The following is a 15,174-nucleotide window of genomic DNA, read 5'->3' on the forward strand; positions in this document are numbered from 1 at the left end:
ATCCTGTAAAACAATAATAAACAGTTAAGCAAAAACACATTGTCTATCTACTATAAGACAGAGCTGTTATTAAGAATATATCAACCAAGCTAATGGATAAAACATTTTCTCTCCCTTTCTGCTTATGCACTGCTAATATGGACGTCTACAAAGGCTCAGGTTAGTGGTACTTATTGTATTTCTACCACACTGTTTTGAATAAAAGTCCACGCATGAAAAGTAAGATATGGTTAGCCTGATAACCTAGTGTCCTCTCTTTGGCCCACCCTTGCATTATTAGCTATTTAATTTGAATATCTGCTTTGAGTAATGTAGGAAAATAATATACAGTTCACTACAACAATATTGCATTTTCATCTGCATTCTGTCCAACTGTCATATTCTGACATTTACAAAGAATCATGGGATTTCATTATTTTTGAATAATAACTAAACCTTTGCAATAACACTCACAGGAGCTGACCTAGTGTATTGGCATTTTAAAGAATTTCCCTCTTAACTGCAGAAACTGGAATTTGAAGTGTGTGTGTGTGTGTGTGTGTGTGTATGTGTGTGTATTGGGTGGTGGAGAGTTTATACAAATATAAGATACATTGGATTAAAAAGAAGCACAAAGTTATCTGAAATGTATGTTTCACAGGATGGAAATTGCAGATAATGGAATTCTGACATACATGACTGTTTTCATAAGGTATTACTGTGTCAGTAATTGCATTGAGGTCCTATAGTCCTACAGTATTACTTTATGAATGCGACCCAAGGTGCCATAAGCATAACAAATTATGTATAGTGGCAAAGCTTAATATCTCTAAAACTGGTGAATCATGGACTTCCTTTCCTTTTTTGTATTTAATGATGTTATGAAGGAAGATAGTAAATCACTGTAGTAGAGAATACGGCAGCTGGATAATTACTGAGTTAAAAGGATGGTAGTATTTGGATAAGTGACTGTTTAGATAATCACAAACGACCCTATAGTGTCCCATGTGTACTGTCATGGCGAAGCATGGGGACCTATTGGAAGGAATGTTACGTCTGTAGGTTGGAGGTAACTGGATTTAAGTGATATTTGCAAAAACACATTTAAAACATCTTTTGTAAATGAAAGGACACCATTTGTGATGCCCGTTGTGAACAATGGTATGCCAGCATATCTCAAAGTGTTTCAATGTATCATTCAGAAAGCTCATAGTGTGAAAGCAGAGTTTCTGATGAATAACCTTGCACCTTTAAATTACACTGATCAGTACAATAATTAGCAAACGGGCAGCATTATAATGTGTGTGTTTTGTTTGTCTTCACTTTTAAATACATTGACAGTCATTACAAAAATAATTACACCATTTCATCTGCAGCTATATAGCAAAGCAATACTATTTAAAGGATTTTTTAAACTATTGAGTACAGTAAGTGAACTACATGCTAGATAGACAATGAGCCAGTAAAACATAGATATATGCAGCTTATACAGTGTCCATTTATCACTTTAAGCTGCAATGTTTTCTCTTTCTGTACATTGTCTCAAATTGATTTACCATTTTGCAATTGAAATATAAAACATGAATACAAGCTAATGTTATGTCTGACATTACGGTTAGCATCTGACGACCTGACAGTGTCATTATTAAGTTTTTTTTTTTTTTTTAAGTTTATAAACATACTTAGAAAAGACTGAATATTTCCTAGTTTAAAATTACTACCAATGTTGATCAAGTTTTATATTGACTAGGCCACTTCTACCAGTAATTACAGTCACTTAACAAGGTCATTACCTGTAAATGTCACTGCTACTTAGTAAAGCTAGTAATAATGATTAAGGTAAGTATTGGGGCAATGTTTGGGTGATCACATGAAATAATATGCAATATATATCTTTAGAATTTATTATTTACTGGTAATGGTTGTCTTGGCCCAAATGTCAACATTTTGCCACATAACCTGTATCAAAACTAAAACATTTTAAAACCCAGTAAACAGAAGAGACTCTATGTCTTCCCTTGCACAGACAAGATATGAATACCAGAACTATTAAGAAAAAAGTAGATGCCTGAACAAGCCAAGCTTACTATACTTCTGGTATTCTGATTTCTCTCCCATATTGACTACTAGATTATCTGGAAGCTTGCTTTTCTTTCTTTTTCTATGTATGTTCATATAATAAATGATATGTGTTTTTTCATATTTTAGGTGTATGAGGCAGTCCCGTGTTACAGCGAATGCAATCAGTATCTCTGGGTGACAGATCCCTGGTCTGCATGCACAGTCAATGGTGTAGACAAAACTCTGGATTGTGGAGAAGGAGTGCAGAGTAGAAAAGTCAAGTAAGAAATATTACTAATAAGACATTTAACATGCATGTTAAAATACCGCTTCTATCTGTACCTGTGTTTATACATATTGCTTTTTATTTTCATATTTGCTTGTTACTTGTTTTCTAACGTTAAGTTTTATTTTCCTTTCATAAAAAATGTCTATATACAATATTGCTTTTGTTTATAGAAGTAGTCATTTGTCCTTATTGGATTTCCACTTTGATCTATTCATGTGTTCCTAAACTACCTCTCAATATCTGATTAACTTGTATCTTATCTTGTGTCCTCCAGAGCAGGGGTAGGCAACCCCGGTCCTGGAGTGCCACAGACACTTCTGGTTTTTGTTTTACCCAAGCCCCTTAATAAATTAATTGATTTATGATGGTCTTAATTGGTTAGAATTACCATGTGTTCCAGGTATTTAGCAATTGACGATTAAGAGATACCTACAAAACCTGCAGGATTGTGGCACTCCAGAACCAGGGCTGCCTACCCCTGCTCCAGAGCAGTGGTTCCCAACCCTGGTCCTGGGGACCCCTTGTGTCTGCTGGTTTTCATTCCAAATGAGCTCTCGATTACTTAACTAGACCCTTAATTGAAGTAAAAATGCAGATTTCATGTTAGCTATAACATTTTATAAGTAACTTGAACTCTGTAACTGTTTAAGAGCTGAAAATAATTTAAAGAAAGGTCTAATTAAGTAAATGATCAGTTCAATTAAGGGTATAGTTAAGTAATCGAGAGCTCAGTTGGAATGAAAACCATCAGACACAGGGGGTCCTCAGGACCAGGGTTGGGAACCACTGTCTCTGGAGCAAAAACAAACTAAATAATATAGCTCATACAGGTCAATATGCTGCTGTTGTTTTTTAATTGACATAAATGGCTTCTCTTTGTTCTTGTGATCACCAGATTTAATTTATCTCTCTAAGGCAGCAATATAGATTGAAAAAATAAAATAAAATGTTTGTTTGGAAAAAGCAAAATCAGTTTAAAAGAATTACTATTATGAGCCCTGAAAATTAAATTAAATCCATTAACAAAAAAAAAAAAAAGCATTTTTATTCTGGTCCATTAAATCTCAGTTGCAGTGGCATTAATTTGTACATGAGTTACAAAGTGAACATTTTGGTAACATTACGTTTTTTCTTTAGGTGTGTAAATAACACTGCTGATTTTCCTGGGGAGATTGTGGATAACACACTGTGTGATCAGGAAGAAATGCCTTTTGAGGCTCAGATCTGTTTTCGCCCATGCCCAGGTGACTGTGTGATGTCCCAGTGGGGAGAGTGGAGTATATGTCCACAAGTAAGTACCAAATGAATCCCATGGCTTTTAATTGAGCACTGGAGTCAAGGAATGGCACACCTAATATACTGTATGGAAGTCCGTCCTGTCTGGCTGAATGAGACATTTTTATGCCCACCTAGAATCTTATCCAAGAGTTTTGAAATGGATATCAGCCATGTTTCAGTTAACTATATACTGTATATTGGGTAATTATATTGATGGTTTGTACATTTTAAAAAATATATATTCTCATACTCTCTTGCTTGGCTGTGTAGAAATGCATTCTCTGATCTCAGGTTTTTGTTTTAATTATTTAGTAAAAGCACCTTTCCATGTGTTTTATACATGGGGTGTAATTGACAGATTTCTATTTGACTTGTACTTGACCATCAATATACTGTTGTCAAAAGAATTGTCATAAGCATTGACAAGAAGCATATATATATATATATATATATATATATATATATATATATATATATATATATATATATATATATATATATATATATATGTACTTATTTTACCAGAACATGTTTGATTTAAATGAGGCTTAGGCTGTACTTTCAGCTCAAAGTGCTAGAATCCAGCTCTGATAAATTGAAATCCATAACATCCTGCCATGTTCACAGAAGTACAAAATACTGCTTTCAAATGCAGTGTAGAAAATCACTATTTATTTATTGCTGCCACTAATAATCTTTTTTTCTTCATCAGATTAGATCAGTTTCCCATTTACCAGTTTTTTCATGAAGGATTAATGATGTAGTAAATTATTTAACAATTCCATTTCTATTGATATTTTTGACCTTTACAATAATACCTCACCAAACAACAACAATAAATATGTCTACTCAGGCCTGCCACCAGCCCCCTAAAAACATAAGCAAATTTGTCGCTCAGAAGGCTGGTTTATTTTAGCATGTGGTGCGCGTCTCTCTGAGTATGACTCTTTTTTTTAAATTAACATTTACGGTACACAGACTGCCTCTTTGCACATGCCTAGTGGCGGGCCTGTGTCTGCTGGGGTCATGCTATTTATCATCAGTAACATTGTCTAAAAAAGTTTGGTTTGCATTTATTCATCACAATAGTTGTATCAGTATGTCAATTTTTATTTTTAACAACTACTGAACAATAAAAACATTTTCATTTTACTTGTTTTCAGCCGTGTGACCCAAAAGGTGTTCGGCAAAGGACAAGGCATCCTCTAAGGCTCCCGACAGCTGACAACACCTGCTCTGAAGACTCTCAAAATCAGTCCTGTGTTCTCAACACAAACTGCTTCACCTATCAATACAATGTCACAGGTATAACTTCTCTCTAGGTCTCAGTAATGTGATATCCACTTCTGCATAATGCTAATCTGTTAATCTAATAATGACATCATTTTGTTTCATAAAATCAGACTGGAGCACTTGTCAGTTAAGTGATAATGCTGTGTGTGGACAGGGAACCCGAGTTCGCCTTTTAGACTGTGTCAGAAGTGATGGGAAGCCAGTTGAGTTGAGATACTGCAAGCAGGTAACTTTTTAAAACATGTGACTGTTGGACCTTTAAGCTAATTAAAGGTTTTGATTGTTACAGGTTGTATTCTTTATTTGGCATTTAATTTACTTGCATCCTATGTGTTATAATTAGTAGTCTACTTAAATCATGGAGAATTTACATATTTTTCCTGGGTAGGTTATTGAATAAAATTAAGATTTTGCAGACATTTTTAAACATTAAGTAAACTAAAGTAGATCATATTTCAGAGCCTAAAAAATAGTGGTACTCATACAGAGTGTTGTCATTTGTTAAAGGCAAACATGTAACATCCCCCAGCAGCTGCTGCCGACATTCTCTGTCTCTCTGGTGTGAAGACTTGCCCATACATTGAGATTGCATGTTCTGCATCCACTGAATTGGTTGGAAGTGTAAGGAAAAGCTTTGCCAAGTTATATAGATGTGGAAATCAATTAGAAACAGTCCCAAAACTTGGTTACTCTCAAGGGCATCTGGCATTCTTTAATAAAAGCCATATATGCAGCACAATGTTTGTCCTATCCAGGAATTAATTTTATTAGATACCAAAAGAAAGAAACCATGCCTAATCGTGAATTAGGTAGATCCCTAGTTATAAATTGTGTAGTTTAGAATAACAGTAGCACTATTAATGTTTTAATTATTTATTTTAAGGGAAACACTTTAAAGTACTTGAATTTAGGGTTTGATTCAGGGTTTAATACGAGTGTCCCAGTAATGTGTACAGTAGGCAGCACCGATAACTAATGTGTTTTGCTGCAAACCCTACAATTATTCTCACATCTTTTCTTCTACTGTGTATAGATGGATTTGGAGAAGAAGTGGAAACTGACCATTCACTGCCTTGTTGAATGCCCTGTTAACTGCCAGCTGTCTCAGTGGTCACCTTGGACTGAATGCTCCTACTCATGTGGGCTCCAAGGTATTTAGTAATGTGACTTAAATACATGGAATGCATACTGTAAATTGAATAGTAGATATTTATATTGTAATCCAGTGCTTGTGGGATACAATACAAATAATTTTTACTGGAATATCTGGAACATTAAAATACAGTATGCAACAAAAAATCGTTCACTAATTATAATATGTATATTTATACAGATTCAAATAAATACATAAATATATCCTCAAATTACTCTTATTGACATTATGGCATCTTACACTGCATTGCAGAAAACCATTTATGTTAAGTCCTGTCTTTTCAGCAAATCAGCAAGTTGTCAGTCAACTCATTAAAACATAGGTCATTATAGCTCTTTTTTCCCTGATTAGTATTTCCTAATGATAAATTAAGTAGTGTTGCTTTATAGTTAGCTTGTTCAGTCAATCATTTAACAGATTTGGAACATAGAAGATCCTATGCAGGGCATTTCCACCCTGTCACGAGTAGTTAATAGTTTAGGTTTTCAAATTAATTACTGCTGTTAAACTGGTCTGAGAAAAACAGCAAACGTAGAAAAACTAAATTGGTTGATTTAATTCTAATAATTTACTGCTGAATTAAGTTAACATAGAAGAAAACATTATCATTATGCAGCATTATACACACCCACTGCCCACTATTAAACAAACAGGGATTTAAATAAATTTAGGTAGGTATACATGTTTCTCATATATCTGCATACATCCTTTGCTTACCTTCTTATGTATTTTACAGCAAGAGTTTACATTAAAACCTTTTTTTTTTTTTTTTTTAAATCAAAGCACATTTAGACAGCAGCAATAAGAAAAAAAGCCTGAAATGATCTCTGATACGATTCCAGAAAATACATCTATTATTTGTTGCTCGTAGTGAAGATTAATAATACAATGCTTCTAAAGCGTTTTTTTTTTTATCTTAGATAGTCAAGTGATCATCATGTTGCTTTAAAGTAATGGTTTTTTTGTTTGTTTGTAGACAAAGCAGTTGTTTCATGTTGAACTTCATCCAGCTCATGAATTTGGTTACTTTAGCAACCTACATCTTCTTTTGTAATTTAAATGACAGCAAACGGTTAAGTCATTTTTAAGGTCACCTATGTTGCTTGACCGTGCTGTACTTTATATTCAATTCAATCTCAGAATTTTATCCTTGCCAGGTCAGATGATGCGCTCCCGAAGTATAACCCAGCAGGCTCGTGGAGAGGGAAGGCCCTGTCCAGCTCACCTTGCTGAGGCCCGACAGTGCCCAGTAAAGCCTTGCTACAAATGGATGCTTGGAGAATGGTCACAATGTCAAGTGGAGGTACTGAATCTTACCTTTTTTATTGATTGATTTATTTTATTATTTAGTCCCAGAGCTGTGTTCATTTGGACCTTTAGTGCTGAATTCGTTAAGGTGGAGGACAATGGCACTGGCTCCGAGGCTTCACCTCTCTACAAGCACAAGTCAGTATGACCTCTCAAACTGGATTTAACTAATTTGAATTGTGAAGTCAGTTGGGTTACACCTCCAGAGATGAACGACATAAAAGGCAAGCCAACTAATCACCACCGTGATTTTCTTTACATTTTCAATTGAAAGGCTTCTTCTGAAAAAGCCTAACACAGTGTTTTAGATATTTTCAGAAACCGACAGTATATGTCTATAAGAGACATTTGTTTTGTATGCTTGTTATATGCAGAGTTGCAGCTTTAAACATGAGGTTGCTATGACGTCCTTATGACCACCTGCAGGGATTTCAATGAATCATTTGATGTTCAAAAGACAACAGAATAGCAGAGTCTGGTCCTTATATAAAAGATACACAACTGATCTGTGTCACTATCAGCTGTGTTTAATGCATGTGGTTCTGAGCCTAATGAACATGGCTTTACTTCCAGGCCTCATTAAGAATATAATTAATATTGTGTATTTTAGTTTTCAAAACAGTGTTGGATCTATATAATGCTGGCTTTAACCTCTGTATTGATTCTGCTTAGGGAGTTATTTCCAGGATTAATTAAAGAGTCTCTAAGAGACTTTTAGTAAATCATTTACTTTTAGTAGGCTGAATACAAAACCAATCAGTTTTTGCTGCCCAAAAAGCCATATTTATACATACTTGCCAACATTTGGAAACTGTTCAGCGGGATGCTCGTCCCGTGCTGGGGGTGGGGGGCTATACGCATCACACACATGGGAGGGGTCATACGCAAAAAACACTCATATAATAATAGACGTATCCCCTCAACTCAACACCGCACGACCAGCATGACATTAGACATAGACACAATGAAGCGTTCTTACCTTTGTATACCGGTATATTAGTGATCGGCAGATGTGTCACCCGCATGAAGAGCACAGTGTGTGGTTTTCATTAACTCTACTGTGCAGAATAAATTAATTTTTTTCTACATGTAAATATTGGGACTTTCTTCCTATGCATCGGGACGCAGGAGATTTGCTAGGAAATCGGGACTGTCCCAACCACAAAGGGACTGTTGGCATGCATGTTTATATTATTTCAACAGTGGCTATATTCAGATACACTTCTGTTTAGATCATTTGAATAGACCCTCACATGATTTCAGTATACAATGTTGACTTTATTGTTTGTACAGGGAGCGCAGTGTGGAGAGGGGCTTAGAGTGAGGAATCTTGCATGTGTGGTTCACAGTGGTTCATTTTCTGACTCTGTTTCTGCCAAACAAGTGGAGGAGGAGATGTGTGAGGCCAAGTTAATGAAAGCCAAAGGACATGAATTACAGCAACCTTGTTCTGTACCCTGCCCAGGTATGCTTTTATTTAGTTTTTAAGCCTGCTAGAACTGAATCCCTAACCTTTTCAATATTCCCTTACTCATCTATTAGGGACAGGCATTTGGCTTGACAAACAAGGCTATAGTTTGGATTGGGGTTTGATTAATCTTTTTTCTCTTATAATGCTACTTTATGTAGTTAAATAAGGGAGAACATTAAGACATAAAGACAGCAGCACTGCTATCAAGACTCTTACAGCAGTGTATGCACCAGAAAGTAACTTATCTGGTTTCGAAGAAAATGACTACTTTTAATGTGACCCCTGTCAGACAGATATCCTTGGCGTGTGTTACTTCCAGACCTTGTTGTTCTAGGTGACTGTCACTTGACAGAGTGGTCCTCATGGAGCTCCTGTCAGCTGACCTGTCTAGAAGGGAGAAGTTTTGAGACTACAGGTCGTCAGGCACGCTCTCGAGCTGTGGTCATCCAGGCCATTGAAAACCAAGACAGTTGTCCTCAACAAGTCTTTCAAACACAAACTTGTAAAGGTATGAGCAGTGCAAAAAAGGCACACATTTCTTATAGGTTAGACATTCAATTTAATTCATTGAGGAAAATGTTTTGTTGCAATTAATCCTTTGACTTTCCTTTGTCTGTGTTTCTGTGATTTTTATATTACATATTACAGTTGATCAATTAAGTTTTCTGTACATTTTTAAGAAGGAATATAACACCAAAACTGAAAAAAAAATCTTGATAAGGAAAGTGTTTTGTTGATACGACAACCATATTTATTGTTCATGCAAGCCTGAAAACATGAATTGCTAACATAATCCTAATAAGCGTTTTATTGCAGAAGGAAAATGCCTTAGCTATGAGTGGAGGACAAGTCCTTGGACAGACAATGAACGCCGTGTGTGGTGTCAACGTTCAGATGGGGTTAACGTCACAGGTGTGCCTCATTAAGTTTAAGACATTCAGCAAAGACAATGTACCTGATCTGGTCCCTGTATCCTTCGCATGCTTAGAGTACAGTTATTTGTTCATAAAAAACAAATGATATAAAAAATTGCTCGACCAAACATAAGCATCGCTAAAGTAATCTCTTTTTGCCTGGTATGCTTCAGCCGAGGGCATTAGATGAAAATTACATTAGAAAAATGACGAGCAGAGATTGATCAAAAACACAGATAAGTTTACACTGCTATTATTCAGTGTGACACATAATTTGTTTATCAAAAAAATATAAAAAATAACATGTATTATTTTCTTCCTTCCCAGGAGGGTGCTTTTTGGAGAACCGGCCATCAACCATCAGACATTGCCACCCCCCCTGCACAAAACCCTTCTCCCACTGTACTCAGGTAATAATGACAGCAAGCTAATAACCTGTGGTACTGTGTGAACATGGCAATCACAAAGTCACAATCAGGAGTTACTCACAATTAAGTAGTTAGTAATCAACCATGAATAGCCTATTTAACTGCTAATATCTCTAAAACCATTGGAGACGCCAAGTTCATCTCTGTTAGACAGCATTTTGGGTCTTCCAGTCCTGGGTTTGTCAATTACAGATGATGTTTCTCTGTACTTGTTGATTATGCTTCGGATACCACACCTTGAAAATCGAGTGATGCAAGCTACTTCACTCAATGTTTTTCCTTCTTTATGTGAGTCAAGGTTGTTATAATAGTAGAAAACACTAGTGGAGGCTTTGAATAAATTGTTAATGCTCACAATCCATCAGAGTAGAAAAATGCAACCTGTCTAAGACTTTTGCACACCAGTGTGTATATACTGTATATATATATATATATGTATAGATAGATTTTCTGGTAATGTCATATAAGTATGTTGGAATAATGCTTGTATTATATGACATTACCAGAAAATCTAAAATAATGAGGCTTTTCCAGGGATTAAAATATGCTAAGTAGGATTTATAGTGTTATGTGTTTGTAGGTTCAATTGTGTCATCTAACTGAAGCACTTCACTGTGCATTGTATATAAAGTAATGTGTGATTACAAAGAAAAAATAATGAGTGCATGCTTTAATTTAAACAAATACAGATCACTGGTCGTAAATTTGTAAAATAAAATCAATGTTATGGACTGAAGTGAATTTACTGCCATCCAGAGTAAATTCCACATCATTACAAGTACACAACATACATTTAAAGTGACTGTTTTTATTATACTGCAATCTTGATCATGTGACTTATATTTTTCATATAGCTGTGTTTTAAACATTTTATATTAAATAATTATATTCTGCAATGATGTATTACTATATTTAATTTGAATGATAGTTTGAAAACAAACAAGCCATTGGTCCAGCTTGTTCCTTCACATGTGTGCGGTATTGTAGTTACCCCCCACTGCAGATTAGAGGTGTACTAGTATTGGAAACAGTATTTCAACAGTATCAGGGTCTATTTTAAGGATTTTATCATCAGCAGCATTGTAATACTGGTACCATATAATTGGTATTGTGAATCTCGTTCCCTGTATTTTTATAGTAATTATGATTATCATTAAGGGGGGACAGTAAATGAACTGGGACTCCAGCAGGATTAATACAGATTTCAATCTTTAAACATATCTCCGGTCTCCACTTTAGAGCGGAGTCTGTGGATGTGATAAAGGATATGTTGAAGTAATGACTGCCTACGGGTTCCTGGATTACTGCACAAAAATTCCTGGACCGGACAACAAGAAAGCTGATGTGAAAACCAGCGCTGGAAAATTAAAACCAGGGACTTCCACGATACAGGACTTTTTAAAAGGATGGTCTATTCAACCTTTTGGGCCCGGTATGTAAGAATTGCACATTTGCTTAAATAACTAGGGTGTTCAATTTTCTCATACACGAAGTGTAATTACCTTCGTACAACAGCTTTTTATTTCCATTAGGTTGCTTCTCCAACAAACAAGCAAAATATAAAACAAATGAAGATCAGTCCACAACAACACTTTTTTTTCCAGTTTTATCTGAGGCTTTTTCTGTTCTTAACAGATGGTAGAGTAAAGATCTGGGTCTATGGTGTGACTGCTGGTGGATTTCTCCTTATTATATTAATCACTGCAATGTCTTTTTTGGTTTGGTAAGTATATTTCTTCAAAACGTAGCTGTTAACGTAGCTGTTAATGTTGATGTGGCTCCTAAGTACAAGGTGAGTCATTTGACTGGGACACTTACAGGTACAAACCTCAGTTGCACTGTGCTCACAATCTTCCACAGGGAGCTCTGCTATGGATAGGAATAGAAAATTGGCAGATTCGGCTCACTGCACAACAGTGACCCCTACTGGTCAGGCACTAGAAAAGGTCAGATCGAGACCAGTCAATACTTCAGTAGGAGGGTGCCGGCTGGTCTTCAGTCTTCCTTCAGGGCCAATACAGAACATGTGTTACAGCAGGGAGTGAAAGTGGGCAATTCTGATTTGGGAGCAAATGGGTGTAAATAAGTAACTGGGAATTAAAAATGAAAAAAAAAAAAAATGATGTAGACTATGTGCTATAGCTATTGAAGCAGACTTAAGATGTACTGTATGTGTGGGGGATTTTATATTTTATTTTTTTTTACAGCAAAAAGCCAAAGCAGAATAAAAGTGCACCTCCTCAACAGAAACCTCTGTCTTTAGCCTATGATGGAGATGTGGACATGTAACTCCATTAATCAGCCCCATAACTGGGGCATCCAGAACCTACAGCCCAAGTTCCAAACGACAGAAACCAACACCTACACTATAGGGGGACATGACCAAAAGAAACAGATACAGAGATCTCACAATGACAAGAAAAGATAAAAAGAGATTTCTGCAGACGTCTGAACAGTTTTTCTTTTTGCTATAAAGACTTCACTGGAAGATTGTATCTCATGTCATCCACTGAATGAAGACTGGCTAGTTTTATAAGTACTTTTGAGATGTGAGTAATGTTTGTATACAAAACCACAAAGAGGAAGAGCTACTGCTGACGTACAGTCAAATAGGAGCATATTAACCTAAATGATATTCCTCAACACAGATGGAATAACTTAACCCTTTGATTTTGATAAGTGAACATACGGTAGTGAAAATTTGTTAAAAAAAAAAGAAAGAAAGTACATCTTCTGCCAATGGCTCTGTGTATTTATGGCACTGGAATATAAAAACCATGATCTGAGTTGTATTCTACCTTGCTTATTGGACAATGAAAAAGCAAATTAATGTCATTATGCACTATATTAGTGCTGAATCCTTTTTTTCAAACAGAACAGTTTTCTAGTGTTTACATTGTCAATACAAAGGATTTTGCTGTGATGTGTTTTTTTTTTTAAATGATAACATTTTGGGATGTACCCATACCACTCATTGTTACCCTTGACAAACTTCTTCTCTAATGGTGAAGGACAACTACTGAAGAAAGGTCTACAAGCCTGCCTAGCCAGCACGGATGGGTGAAGCTTACTGCATTCTAAAAACCACTAAAAACCTGACATTCAGATGTGATTTGTTCGGTAGTAAATGCTCTAGGAACATCCACCATGGAATTGCATTTGTTGTGTACCAGAAGTAGCTACCCTGAAAGGTAAAGGTAGAATTATAATTTTAGGTTAAGATTAGATGAACCTGGAAGTGTGGATGTCCCTGGAACATTTGACAATGAAAGAGCCAACAGAGACCCTGATTAACACTAATCTTGGACTACCTAATGTTATATTAGGTAAAATAATCCAAGATTAGTACTACCCAGGGTCTGTGAAACCAGCCATTAGTGTTCAATTCATGCATTTGACCATCAAGACACAGTACAGCTTTAGTTTAAGGTTCTGGTATAAACAATCAGTAATCTATAAAGGAAGAAATAAATAACATTAGACAGTTACAACTCATAACAGGCTTTGGCAACACATGGTTTGATATAAGAACATTTCATTTAATACAACGATTCCTTGTTAATAATCATCAACCCACTTATGTACACATTTTATTATTGATCCTTAAAATAGTGTGAACAAATATTGTTGGTTAGAATTGAATTAATTAAAATAATAACTTATTGACCCAATTTACTTTTCTGCTCTTCAGTGAAGAATTGTTATTGCAAGTCAGCATACAGGCACATTTGACATATGTGAGGCCCACAATACACCAGCCTATATTTCAGTCTATTGATGAAATTCTAGATTTGTCAACTAAATGTACATGAGAAATGTTACCTAGATAAAAAATTAACAAACCAACTGTTTTTTTGTTTTTTTTTAAAGGCCTAGCTCTATATAATTGTCCTCTTAATAGTATTTGTCGGTGGTTTGTTTGTCAAGGCCCTGTGGTCTCTGTCATTCTAGGGGTATTTCACAATAACTGTTACCTTTCTGATTCGTTTTCTAAGATGGTGTTAGGGACACATTAAAAAAATTCTGATACACTGATTCTATAAAACGATGCAGTAACAATATGGTCATAAAAAATGCCCTGTCCATGATACAATTTGTAATGTCCTGCTAAAAGATGTTTATCTTGACCAGTCTCCACCATAACCTTTTCTTTTATTCCTTTTTTGGGATTTTAAGATTTAATCTGTATAATTCACCGTTAACTGACCAGTAAAAAGTTGTGTTTTACAACAGAAAATAACACATAAACACATTTAAAAAATAAGCCACAGATTGGATCTATAGTTGAATGGCCAAATGTTAAAACATCCTCATTATTTTTAGTTTTATTTAAAACCATGGTCCATATTTTTAAAAGTCTTTATGTCAACTTACATCAAACTAAGTTTAACTTAGGACTCAAAAGTGTGCATTGGTTGATTTGTTTACAATCAATTTGATTTTCCTTTCATAAAAAGGTGTGCAAAGTTTGTGTAATACTGTACCTTCATTTTTGGACACAGAGTGCAACGTAAATCCTTCCAAAAGTTTGAATGTAATTCACATTGTTTATCAACTCAAACTTTAAAAAATACAGTGACAGTATTTTTTATACATCTAATGTAAATTGTATGTATGTAATAGCATGTTATAAAGAGTCTAATACCGTAGCATTATCAACCCATGCAAAAAGCAGCCTTGCAGTTATGTGGTTTTAATCTCTTATAACATGTTATTTTGTATTATTGTATGTAATAAAATATTTCATTCAGACACATTTTCATAAACTTTTATAAAAAAATAATCATTTTTTGGTGCCCCCAAAGTTCATAATGTTTACAATGCTTCTTCCAAATATACACCAGTAACAGAGCCACACTCTCCGGAAATAATATGGGTATATTCCTTGTTTACAGTGAAATGTATGTCACAAGTGTGTGTACTTAAATGAACGAGTTATAGAACAAATGCAAATAAATTGTGATACTCTGTGGAGAAAGTGTTATGTTATTTTCTTAAGA

General features: G+C 35.2%; 1 protein-coding gene across 2 annotated transcripts in view; it reads left to right on the plus strand.

Moving 5' to 3' along the window:
• The window catches only part of LOC117401984 (thrombospondin type-1 domain-containing protein 7B-like), a 131,018-nt gene extending 116,092 nt beyond the window's left edge, over positions 1-14,926 (plus strand). For both annotated transcript variants that reach the window (XM_034002774.3, XM_034002781.3), the window contains exons 17-29: positions 2,188-2,321; positions 3,467-3,620; positions 4,771-4,912; positions 5,011-5,126; positions 5,934-6,051; positions 7,211-7,356; positions 8,655-8,826; positions 9,167-9,340; positions 9,649-9,744; positions 10,074-10,156; positions 11,414-11,606; positions 11,810-11,897; positions 12,382-14,926. In XM_034002774.3, the coding sequence (XP_033858665.3) occupies positions 2,188-2,321; positions 3,467-3,620; positions 4,771-4,912; positions 5,011-5,126; positions 5,934-6,051; positions 7,211-7,356; positions 8,655-8,826; positions 9,167-9,340; positions 9,649-9,744; positions 10,074-10,156; positions 11,414-11,606; positions 11,810-11,897; positions 12,382-12,463 (1,698 nt within the window). In that variant the 3' untranslated portion in view covers positions 12,464-14,926. The remainder of the gene's footprint in view (positions 1-2,187; positions 2,322-3,466; positions 3,621-4,770; positions 4,913-5,010; positions 5,127-5,933; positions 6,052-7,210; positions 7,357-8,654; positions 8,827-9,166; positions 9,341-9,648; positions 9,745-10,073; positions 10,157-11,413; positions 11,607-11,809; positions 11,898-12,381) is intronic.
• The last annotated feature ends 248 nt before the right edge of the window (positions 14,927-15,174 follow it).

Source organism: Acipenser ruthenus, chromosome 10 (genome assembly GCF_902713425.1).
Source record: "Acipenser ruthenus chromosome 10, fAciRut3.2 maternal haplotype, whole genome shotgun sequence".
Classification (NCBI taxonomy): Eukaryota; Metazoa; Chordata; class Actinopteri; order Acipenseriformes; family Acipenseridae; genus Acipenser; species Acipenser ruthenus.